Raw genomic sequence first — 12,730 nt, forward strand, 5'->3', positions numbered from 1 at the left:
AGATAGGGATGCTTGAGGAGCATGATCTTTTTGAAGTCCAGTATGAACTGACTAGAACCACAACTTCTGAGTTAAAAAGGGGATCAGAATATAATGCTTCACATTTTGCACTCCAAATTTTGTGATGCAGTTGTTGGGTCAAAAATGTAACAAAGTGCATTAAACAATGCATATTTACTACAAGGTATATTTATAAACATATTTACAGATGTATGCATTTTGATAAAATGCTTAAACATTGATTTATTGTGAGAAAATACATTCAAAATAGCTTATTTAAATAGATGGAAGTTTTACAAAACATGTACATTAATGCAAAACTGTAATGGAATAGACATGAATGAACACACATGAAATTGACCAGCTATAGACTCATCCATCCATCCAACCATCCTTAAGCATGGGAGAAAGAGCTGGTCCCCATGGTTGAAACCCTCCAAAGAGGTCTCATGGGGGAAAACTGCAGTATCCCACCACCATTCTGGTAAGTAGGATGAAATCACACCTTATTTCCCCAATCTAGAAGGCTACCATGACTGATGGTATCAAAAGCACTTGAAGGTTCAGGAAAATTCATCTGTCTCTTTCTCCCTGGAAAGGTAATCAGACAGAGTGGCCAGGCAGTCTCTCTCTTGAAGCCTGGCTGGAGAAGCCAGATTGAAATAAATCTGTATAATCCATGTCATGTAGACCTACCATGACCACAACGGAAGAGGAACCAAGGGCTGATTGGTTGGCAAAAAGCAGGGATCACAAACTGGTTCTTTAAGGCCATGCTTCTGTCAAACCGCTATAGAGGGCCAGAGGGGACCGTACTGGTCCCAGAGAATACATGAGACTGCCCTCCCCCCACCCAGAGTCCATCATGGGCCAGATGATGTCAAGAACAGACCCCTACCCTGGGAGAGGATCAGTGCCCCGGTTGAAAAACCAACAGGCTAGTCCCTTGACCTGAGGAGCCACCTTAGCTCATCCGATGATTTTTCTACATGGGGAAAGGTGAGAGATGAGAGAAGTTACCTTGGCAATGAACATAACCAGTACTGGCACCAGGGGCAGAAGCCGGGTACCAGGAGAACTGGAGGAGAACTGCCTCGCTCAAAACCTGCTTGCGCTCCCTCATTAAAGTGCACGTGGACATAAAAGGGGTACTTTCTTCCCTTTTCCTTTACACAGCTTCCATCCCTTAGATAACTCTTCACATGGTGCAGGACTTGCATATGATCATCACATGTCAGAGAGAGATGAAGCCAAGAACAGTTTGTTCTGGTAAAAGAGATTGCAATTTTGCCGGCTGTCCTTCAAAGGGAACAAGGCATTTCTCCAAGAATGCTGCCCCAAACTAGCTTGCTGGTTTGTTTGTCTACTAGGATCTTTGCTGCAGAAGCAAATGACAGAAGTAATCTTCCTAAAATACAGCTTTTGGGACAGCACATGAGTTCTCTAGTGTAGGATCCTGCCATTTCTGCCACTGCCGTTTTATGAAACACGCCATTATCCTGGGTCGCAGGCTCATTCTCCAATACCAGCGTATTCAGCATTCCCAGCTATCAGATTGGCTAGAACCTGATAACACTTGTTACAGTGAAATAATCTGGCAGGTTTTCGTATTGGAAAAATGTGGCCATGTGCTTGTCTATAAAATGAATAGTGATGGATCTCTTGATTACAAATGAGAGAATTGATACAAGCCTGGATTTTCAAGTCCCAAACTGTAAATGCCTTGCGGGGACTGGGAAGTAGAAGCAGAAACTTGGCTGTTTTCCCATGGAACTCTATAAAGTGCTGTGTGTACAGAACTGAATCAGGCTGCATACATACAGAGTCATCAGGAAGTGCTCTGGTAGTAACAGCCACTACTGAGAAGAAAGCAGGAGTCCATTGAGACATATTCGCTTGGCAGTCCTGGGGCTCTCCTTGATTGTCCTGGCCTGTTTACACCTTCTGCATCACTTACTCCAGAGCTGCCCTGTTTTACCTAGAATAAAGACAGCAACAATACTGGAAATTAAAGCACAGAGAGCACTGTGTTCTGAGCATCACTGTTCACAAAGAGTGTGTTCAGCATGTCTATTCAGAATGCACAAATGTTGGATTTGCAAGGAGAGTTCTGTATTTATCACCTAATGCAGGTGGTGCACAACCTCTTTGGTGCCAAGGATACTGTCTCCAGGGAGCAGACATGTGTATGCACACACACAGCCCCCACCTCTCTCACACACACACACTCCCTCCCCTCTTTCTCAAACATCTCAATGTGTAGGATCGAGGAGGTTTAAATCCCCCCTCCCTGCCTACTAAGATCTAGGGACCACAAGCCCTTCTTCCATCTCTTAGTGGGCTTCTCTGAGATCATTGTTTCTCTGGAATGGATGAAAAGCAATCATGGAAATAGCAGCAGTGGGGATTAAGAGAGAAGTAGCTGGAGTGTGGGGACTCAGCGGGGAGCGATAATCGGGTGGCAGGAGTCAGGGAAACCACAGAGGCCACATCTAAGCCCTGCCAAGACACAAATTGCAATCTCCTCCTTTATTACGATGCTGTCACCTTAGTGTGAGACATTGGCATGTGTGCCCCAGGACTGGTTCCGTACTGAAGTCAGGCTGCATTTCAGAAAACCTCTTACAGAAGGAAGATGGCTTCCCTATTAAATACAGGAGTGTGAGTGTGAGTGTGAGTGTGAGTGTGAGTGTGAGTGTGTGTGTGTGTGAGAGAGAGAGAGAGAGAGAGAGAGAGAGAGAGAGAGAGAGATATCAGTAGTGCCTGATTGTATTCACACACTTTCAGTCAACTCCATGTTGGCTGGTGAAGAAAGGGTTGCATCATCCAAATGGAGCAGCCTGTAGATTCAGTTGCTAGAGACAGATGCTCATATTCTAAATTCTCCTTGATGAGGCTAATACATGCATGGCTGGTTGATTAAAACTGGTCAGTGGGAAAGCTTAACGGATCCAATGCGGCACGCCTGCTGCAGTCCTTAATGGATCCTGCTTAAACAGGCCCCTGGTGCGAAGGAATGCACCATGAAATGGGGGAGAATATCGCTAAGATCCTGCAGGGAGAAATTTTCCTCATGTATGCACTAGGCTAATAAAGCAATCTAGATTTATAGAATCACTGAATCAGAGCAAAGTAGAGTTGTAGGGGGCCATCAGGTCCAATCCCCTGCTTAAGGCCGGGCTCCAAGTTAAAGCATCTCTAACAGATGACTGTACAACTTGTCTTGGAGGCCTGCAGGCCATGACTTTTTGTCTGGGGAGACAAAGGCATCAAACTGTGGGAACCCTGTTAAGTGTATACGTGAAAGGACAGGATCTCAGACTGTGGTGCCTGAGTTTCCTTCAGGCAGGCCATGGAAAGGCTGCAGGAGATGATGATGGTGGTGATGATACATGTATATCTTCTTTTCTTCCTGTGTGGAACCCACGGCTGCATACGTATTTCTCTGCCTCCTCTCTGTTTCAGCCTCAAAACAATCCTCTGAGGCAGGTTAGATTGAAAGTCACTGACTGGCCCAAAGTCCCCCAGTGAGTTCCATGGGTGACTGTGAACTTCATCTTCAAGTCCAACAGCCTAACAGCCATACACCAACTCTCTTGCTTGGGAAGAGCAAAGCAAACTGTGTGCCTGAAAAATGACAGGTTAATATTCTCCCATGTTCAGTTTTAAAAGTCTTGTTTCTTTCACCTCATTGATACAAGAAACTTGCAAATGTTGATGAGTCCTTGTTTTCTTTTTTAAATGAACAAGATAAAATCAACATCCATCCCTTCCTGCACGTTGTTTTTACCTTTGCCTCTCTATTTTTCCTGGCTCTACCTTCTTGGCTCACCATTCTCAGCAAGGTTCCCATCTCACAGGTTTCTCCCATTATAGATGTTATGCAAATCTTAACGTCTGTTTTTTGGTCCTGTGCAAGTGTCCATCTGGCTTGTTGACTTCATTGCTTATCCTGAAGCCAGAGCATGTAGGAAAATGTCCATCCTGCATGTTTGGGCTCCTCTAGCTCTTGCTCTGTTGTGTAACTTATACATAAGTAAACCTACAGTCTACTCTTTCTAGCCCATCATCTAAATCTATCTGCTAGGGGGAAAACCCAAAATCCTCAGATTTTACCTTTCTGACCTTTGCAGTTTTCCTTATATAAACTGAAACATCCTCAGTGTAACAAATAGTTCCAAAATTTGCATAGGAATAGTTTTCTGGGTTATCTGTTTTCCAAACAAAGGCACTAAAGAAGGTTAAGCACAGGCCATATTCATATCTTTTGGAAGACAAGAGTCTGTGCTAAAACCCCCAGAAAACAGAATTAAAATCCATTGAGAGAAAGCTTGTGTATGCCATTTTAAAGTTTATAGACCATGCATTGAAATGTAAATGTTATTGTTTTGTGTAGCTGCAGAAAAGATCAAGTCTTCAATTACCTGTACTAACTGAAACCTGAAAGTCTCAAGCTGATTCAAACATCCTGGGGGAAACATCCAAAAGCCTTTTTTATGCAATTCTGCTTTGCCTGGGATACTTTTATCTGGGGTCAAAAACAACCCCTTCTGTGACTAATGCTAGGTTTCATATTCGGTAAAATTTAAGTGGGTGAAGGCTAAGTGGTACTAATTCCCAGTGGTGCAGTTAGGTCACTTTATACCCTGGACTTAAGGTCTGTGTGTGTGTGTGTGTGTGTGTGTGTGTGTGTGTGTGTGTGTGTGTGTGGTGCATAGGTTTGTGTGTTGCACATCCATATGTATGATTTCATTACTTCATTTCTGAAATGCATAATTAACAATGCTGTGATTCCTTCCTTCCAGTAAACTAATTCCCTGAACATGGAAAGGTGGCCTGTTTGTACAGGATGTTCAATAGACTATGATTTAAAATGAGGATGTTTTCAAATATTAGTTTCTGGAAGTATGGCTCCAGGGCATCCAGTTCATTTGCTGATTTACTTCTGGAAAAGGTGGAGAGAAAAGCCACATGTAAATTTCTTTTATGTACTATCTTTTAGAATATCAATATAGACCAAGACTAACTAGCATAAGTAATAATGCTATCATCTCAAACTGCTGCATTCAGAATTATTGCAGGGATGGAACTGTAGTGTACTGCCTTTGGTGATCTCTCCAAAGGTTGTCAGGAGGTAGTTATTTTAAGAAAATTTCATTTGTTGTAAGGAGACATGATACAGGACCTGATGTATTGGACAGTAGAGGAACATTTATGGCTGACAGCTCTTCTACCTAATTAGCTGCAATATATAAAGACTTATAATGTGTAGTTTTCTCCATGTAGCATCAGTACTTGACTGCCACCTGGTGTCCCAAATAAAAACAGCAACCATATTTGACTCAACAATAGTTTGTCTTATTTATGACAAGAAAAGTGAGTGCAAGAAGAAACATATCCTGATATATACAACTGGGGCTTTTCTGCAGCCAGCTGTGCAACTACTTTCCTTTTCTCTTTCCAGCAGATTATCACAAGAGGCTTCTAACTACAATTGTTATCATGTTAAAAGTTGTTAGCAACAGACAGTCTTGCTATTAAGTTATTTAAAGGTTATTTAAAGTTAAGACCTTTAAAATTACTTCTTGCCAATACCTGAAGCTGATTCCAAAATGAATTCTCCTCGTCTTTTCCCTTCCAGACAAAGGAGGTTTATGCTGCTTGTGGGCCAGATAGTAGGAATGTCAGATGTTCCATAATTGGTCCATTTATTTGATGATGTCAGTCCACTGGACTGATAAACTCATAACTCCTCCCCTTCTTGTCCTCCCTGTTCTATAGTGTCTCCCCATGAAGCAGAGGTGGTCCGATTCTTATCAGCCACTTGGCTTATCTCATAGCTTATTGACTTTAGCATTTAAGCTAAGTCTTTCAACCCTGCCTTTTCTTCCAATTCAAGTCCAGAGTATGAAAATCCCACCTTGGAATTTTGCAATTTGAAAGAAGTGGACCCAATTTCTACACTGTATGTAACAGATTTAGAGATTACAATCAGGAACCCATGAGGAACCATGTCATTATGTTGTATCAGAACAAAGGACTATCTGTTCCCATATGCTGTCTTTGCGATGGCCAACAAGATGCCTGTGGGAATCCCATGAAAGGACATGAGCAAAACAGCACTCTCTTTATCCATGTTCCTCAGCAACTGATACATGAGTATACTAACTCCAATATGGTCTTCAGGACTAGGGCCCATTGCTAGCTTTCTCCTCCCAAAATGTGTTTAATTCCTTTTTAAAGCCATCTAAATTGCAGGCCATCACTCCATCTTGTGGTAGCAAATTCCACAAGTCTGTTTTAGCTGCACCTAAAATAATTGTGCATGTAGAACATTAGATCCATAATGTGTAATATTACCATCAGGCAATGTTTCATGCAAAGTAAGCAGTTCCATGAGGTTCTGGTCCATTTAAGGAAACTACAAGACAATGAGAGCGTTCTGCATACATGCAAGTATAAATGAGGCCTGCAACAAATTTTTGCCATGTGCCTCACCCTGTAACAAGCTTTCCTTCCAATCAGGGTATTCCACTGCTCTGCCCCACCCCACTCCTGTTTTCTGTGTCTCTTTTCCTCTGGACATCAGCTAAAATCACTTGGTCACTGAACATGCGTGTTCTCCTTGGGCTTTTCTTTGTTGCCTTAATTCTTTCTTTAAAAAATCTTTACTTCTGCAAATATTGGGATTCTCCCGAGCTTACTGAAATGAACACCTCCCTCTTGTTTCTGATTGGCTACAATTCTGTTGGCACTCACTACCTGAGTTTGCTACTACAGGGAGTGAGCATATAAATAAAAGCCATATGCTGAAGGCTCAGGGAAGATCACAATAAATGAAGAAAATGTAAAATAATCCATTAATATTCTGTTGAATTTAAAAATAACAGTGTAGTTAAATAACTGTAAAAACACTGGAAACTTGAGCCATCATCTGACATCGGATCAATCCATTTATCATCATTTAACATTTAATTTAGCTCAAATGAAAAGGTCTGTATTTGCAAAAGATGCTCAGATTTAAAGTTAGGCTTTGAGATCAGGAAACAGACACAGGGACAAGCTGAAACTACAGCGTTGTGCTTATGAGCAAGCTGGTATCTTGCTTTTTATCTCCCCCTTGAATTCATGTCTTAATATTCCAAACATCATGTATACAATATTTAATGATTTAATTTTAACCACTGCCAAAGTATTTGCCGGTCAGGTATAGCAGTAAGAGGGCCAGACTTGCTAGCACAGCTCAGGTGTGAATTGTTACAGACTAGGTAGCCTTGGGCCAGTCATTCTGTTGCTGCCTTACCTACCTCACAGGCTTGTTGTATAGATATACAGGCAAGAAACCAATTATGGAGTATTGAACATCTGGGAGAAAGGAAAGGATATACTTGTGATAGGAAAAAAATATTGCTTAACCTAGGATGCTCATTTTGTAACCTATTCAGGCTCTCTGCCCTAGGTAGAACAGTGGAAGGACCCCACATATTTTTATTTTTATTTTTTTTGGTGGCCTAGTGAGCAATAAAGGGAAACAACAGAAGCTGCAGCTTCTTATTAAAATTAAATTATGACATTATTTACATTTTTTGTATTTCAAAATGTTAATCTTACCTCTCCTTTGTCCAGTCTTTTCATCTCACAACTCTGTTTTTCCATTTCAGCAACTGTTCTAATCACATAATGAAAAGATTGAAAGGGTTTGAGGGGAAAGAAGAGAGAGGAGGAAAGGACAAGTGCTTTCCCATTTGGCAGCTAGCCTGCTCTTCCTCTAAGGCTGCCTCCATTTCCACACCCTCTGAATCAAGTCACAATGAAATTAATCCAGTAAAATGAACCTTTCTCTCAGAAACAAAACTGCAAATGGGAAAGGAGCCCAGACTTCATTGGTTCAGTCCCCTGATGCCGCTTCGGCTTTCGTAACCTTCTGGGTTCAGGTGTTTTGTGTTGCTAGAAGGTAACAACAAGTAGTGACAAGTCATGAGGTGTTTGTATCATTTTTTAAACAAACATTTCCCCGAAGGATCTTTGGGCAACACACAAAGTTATCCCATTTTTGTCCTCAAAACAACCCACTTTGGTGCATTAGGCAGAAAGACTGAGACTAGCCCATGGCTTGTTAGCATGCAGCTGTCTCTATTAAAATCCAATAACAGTATTGAATACTTCAGTTCCCCGAGACCGAATCCTTTCTTGGGGCAAAGGAAGGCTGAGCTCTCTCTCCTCTCCAAACAGACCATAAAGGAGCAGCAAGAAACCAAAGGTCCTCTGCTGTTTTTTTATATAGCACCATCAGTGTAAGTTTTTGATTATTATTTATTGAGTTATTACTGCAATCCGTTTGGCTAAGTAGTGGTCTGAGGAGAGAGACTTGCCTGGTCGCCCAGGCAACCGGCATCCCTTCTCCATGAGACAGAAGCCTGGGCACCAGCTAGGAACAGGCCAGCCGTAGGGGTCAAAATGGCAGAGCCATGGTCAAACTGGAATCTAAGGATAAATCCATCTACTCACTATCATGAGTCATATTACACAGGACTAAAAAAGAATCAAAGTATTATTTCTGTTACAAGTCTGCACCAATAGCCTTAATGATAGTAGCATATGCAGATGAAAAATCAGGCAAGGGAAACCTTTTCATCAAGGGCAGCTCAGGGTATTATGCTGCTCAGGTCAAAGAGCAAGATGATGGCGCTCCTCTTCCATGGGCACTGGTTAACTAGACTGAAGGCAGCAGGAGGGGCAGCAGCGGCTCTGTAGCGCCCAGATCTCTCCTCCATTGTCTTGCTGCCAGCTCCAGCACAGGCTGGCTGAAGTGCCAGCTTCCCTTTGCCTTATGGGCGGGCCAAGCCCGCTGTGACCCATACACAGGTCATCTGCCTCCAACACATTCTCTGTGCTGATGGGGCCGCTGTTTAATGATATCATGAGACTTGATACCAAACTACTTTTCTTATTCAGAAGAACAGGATCTTAAAGGTTTATAAAAGCCTTGGTACTTCACTTGAGTAGCTCTAACCTTAACTTATGCAGACAGATGGCAATACAGACACAATGATAATATTCATTGCCCTTTTGCTTACCGGCCAGAAATTTGTGGCCAGCTTTAGAGAAAGTACAGACTGACTCACATTGTGTCGGATCTATGCAGCTGCAGAACAACCCAGGAGCAAGCAAAGCACCAGGCTGCATCTTCAGACCCACGGTTAGAGGTCTGGACTGGGACTTCAAGACCAAGGAGGGGATCCATACTAGGGAATCTTGGTATCATCACAATGTCGGCTCACTGGTGTGTCATATGATACACAGCCCAAACCAACTGCCTCGTGCTATTCCTCCATTACATAGACCACATTTCTTTAGATCGGTTATAGTATGCCTTTTTCATATGATGCATTTTTCTGCAGTATCTATTTCGGTGTGTGCTAAATGTGTGGTGCTGCTTGACTGAGGAGGAGGAGCCTCTTTGGTGGGCTGGTGGGCTGGGAGGAATGGTGCTGCAATAAGAAATGGCCCGTCGGTCTTCTTAGAAAATGGTATTTGCTCATGCGCACATGCAGAGCTGTGAATGTTTGCATCGGACTAAACTCTCTCATTACTTCAACTGCTGGGTGAGGAAGGCTGCTCATGCCCGTGTGTAGCATGGACAGCCTTGACAAAACAGCAGGAACATTTCTCTTAAATACGATCAGCCTTCCATCGCATTCCTGTCTCCCCCACCATCCCCAGCCACAGGCCGTGCTGATGAGAATCAAAGCCCAACAGCATCTGGAAGGTCACAAAATCCCTGCCTCTGAGGTAGACCATCATGTTCACACTGGACAAGGTACCACATGGACTCCAGGGGGATCCTTTATGCTTGCTATGGATGGTCATCCTGCAGAATAGGAAGCCAAATGCTACATATTTTGGGCTTTGTAGTCTGCTTTATGTGGGGCTGCCTTCAAAAATGGTTCAGAAACTTCAACTGGTCCAGAAAGTTGTGGGCGGACCATTGACTGAGGTCAGGAAACCACGGAGTGATTTGTGGTTGAGGAAAAGGGGCATGGCCAGGGGAAGTGAGCATGGCCACCTGGGGAACCCTGGAAGGCCAGACTGAGGCTACAGTGGGCTGGATTTACCATCTGGAGCTTAGGTGTCCAGCCACTGCTTTGCTACAGTGAATGGCCCATTGTTAGCTTCACTTGCAGCCCTGAAAGGCATCTCCGAAGAGGCTTCCTGACCATGTGTGATGGAAGGACAGGGGCTGCTAGGGCGGTCCCTTCAACCTGAGGACCCTCACACGAATCAGGAGGGTCTCCCAACCCTTTGGGGGGCAAGGATGGCTGTAGGAAGGAGGAGTGGGCAGGAAAGTTTCCTTCATTGGTTAATTTATCTTGAAGTCTGTAGCCTTGATTCTATATTATGAGAAGCTTCTCTGCCAGGACTTTCTAAACTGAAAGGATGAAGTGCCCTCTTCCAGGTTAGCTAGTTGCACGAGAGATTGGCAGCACACAGGAAATGGGTCCTAATGAGTTCAATGGGGCTTACTCCCAGATAAGTGGGAGTAGCACTGCAGCCCAAATGGACTCTTGGTATGCTGTAGCAAGTTTTCCTTCTGTTGATAAAAATAGTAATGTTAGTACTCATAGTAGCCTATTTATTAATTACTACTGTTTGTTTTCATCAGGCCTAAATATCCTATGACAGTCCAAAAGCAGCATCAGCACAAGCATTTGCAACAGACTGGAAAGACAGGAATGGTGTAGGTGATTCCATTTTCAATAAATTATTTGGCTCCTTCAAAGGGAAGAGGGATTTTTCTTTTCTTTGTAAAATGGAGATAACCTCTCCTATCCTTTTCAGTATTTCACAAAGGAGACTGTGTCTTGACAGCTGTGCAGTAAGGAGAATCAACTTATGTACCCCTGGGGAATTCACCTGCTCCTTCATAGGCTGGTGAATAATAAACATGCAAGAGGCTCATAAAAGCCTCTGATCTTTTTTTCGAAACAGCAATTATTTCCTTCCAGCAGCTCGGAGTTGAAATGGCCTGCTCAAAGTTGTGGGTGCTCATAGGATTATTTATGTATGCACTGCAGTGTACGCCCACCCTAGGAGAAGAAACTGAGCCTGGAGAAGAGGAATGTAGGCTGCTTGGGAAATTTGATTTACGGGGTTATGTAAATGCAGAGAATGCAATGCACGTGATTGGAGGGATGTTCCCAATTCACTTTAGGACGATACTTGAAGAAGACCCAACGAGTACCCCACCAATGTCTCCACAATGTGAGGGGTAAGTTACTTTCTCCCTTCTTTAGTGCTTAGAAAAGCAACCGTGGCAGGCATGGGGTCTGGTTTTCCTGGGAAATGATGATACCTGGGCAAGATGGATAACGATTGCCTTGAGATCACAGGCTGGAGACAGGCAATAATGTTTAAGAGAGACCAGAGAGGGAAACAAAAATAGGCAGCAGTGGCCATTAGTGTACAAGATCATTTCTTTTCTCCCTCTAGCATTTCTGTTCGAGCAGTTCTGGAAGGGTTTTGGGGCGAAAGCCTGTATATCAAGACTGGCATCGCTGGTCAGCCCCACTGGTACTTGCCAAAGACCCACAGCAAAGCAGCCCTCCTCCACCAGCTCTGGAGCCCGTCTCTCACTGGGGATGCTGTTCCTTGGCATGCTGGCCTGTTCACCCCCCTGCCTGCTCAGCAACTTCTGCTGGACTTGCCTTCCAGCTGCTCGTACAGATTGGGCCCAGAGAGTGGTGCAGCTAGGGATGGGTCCAGGGGATGAAGTCCAGGGCCCCACAACTCAGCCTCTCCCCCCTGAAAAATGACCGCCCAGAGGGTGAGAGGTGATGGGGCAGCAGCAAACAGGCATTAACACCTGGACCAGGTGTTTCAGGACCGGGATGCATTTCCCAGGGCTTACCAGGGCTGACACGACTTGCCACAGTGTCCTTTTTTCCAAGTTTTTAAAAACATTATATAGCTAGGAAGTGGTTAGCCAGGCATGTACTGAATTACAGATGCTCATTTTATTTATCTTTACAATATTATCCTTGGTGCTTATTCCCAAGTAAATGCGTTTTGCATTAGGGAAGCAGACATAAACTCCATTTTATTCTTCCAGTCATGTTGATTTAAGTGAACTTAAAATGCAGAACTGCACGTGCTCAGCATATCTGTTCTTCATTTTTCCAAATCAGGGTTGACAAACAGCCCCCCCCCACTTTTTTTTCTAACAACTGAAATGTAGAAGGAAGGAATGGCAGTTGAGCAGGAAAGAAATGCTGATAACATGCTTCATGGCTGAAATAAGACACATGGAGGGCTAAAAGCTGTACAGTTAGCTAGCTGCACCATGGATCCCAAGGGGAGAGAGTGAGCAAATAGGAGGTGGCGTCTCACTAAGAGACCCCAAAACAGAACTAAGGGTGTGACGGGTGTCCACCTTGCAGGGCAAGAATCCTCTCCTACCTTCTTCAACTCTTTGGAGGAGGAACCGTTTTCTGGCAGGTCATATCTATTAAAAGGAGATAATGTGCGAAAGGAATGGAGGCGTTGGTTTGGGGTTGTACTTTGCATGGTCCTTAGACCTTATTGGTTCTGCTCTGGGAAAACTTGCCTCCAAGAACCTGGAAGCTCAGAAGCCCTTCCATCATGGCAAGGCGGCTATGATGGCCCATCTTCAGCATTCCTCTGTTGGAAATGCCTCCTACCTAAACAAAGTGACTCTTCTCAGGATATGGCA

General features: G+C 43.7%; 1 protein-coding gene across 1 annotated transcript in view; it reads left to right on the plus strand.

Annotated features, from left to right (window-relative positions):
- Positions 1-10,642: 10,642 nt before the first annotated feature.
- Positions 10,643-12,730, plus strand: part of LOC123024868 (vomeronasal type-2 receptor 1-like) — a 28,288-nt gene continuing 26,200 nt past the window's right edge. Inside the window, exon 1 of the mRNA XM_044433073.1 lies at positions 10,643-11,269. Coding sequence (XP_044289008.1) covers positions 11,022-11,269 — 248 coding nt within the window. The 5' untranslated portion in view covers positions 10,643-11,021. The remainder of the gene's footprint in view (positions 11,270-12,730) is intronic.

Source organism: Varanus komodoensis, unplaced genomic scaffold (genome assembly GCF_004798865.1).
Source record: "Varanus komodoensis strain SLA01 unplaced genomic scaffold, ASM479886v1 scaffold25, whole genome shotgun sequence".
Classification (NCBI taxonomy): Eukaryota; Metazoa; Chordata; class Lepidosauria; order Squamata; family Varanidae; genus Varanus; species Varanus komodoensis.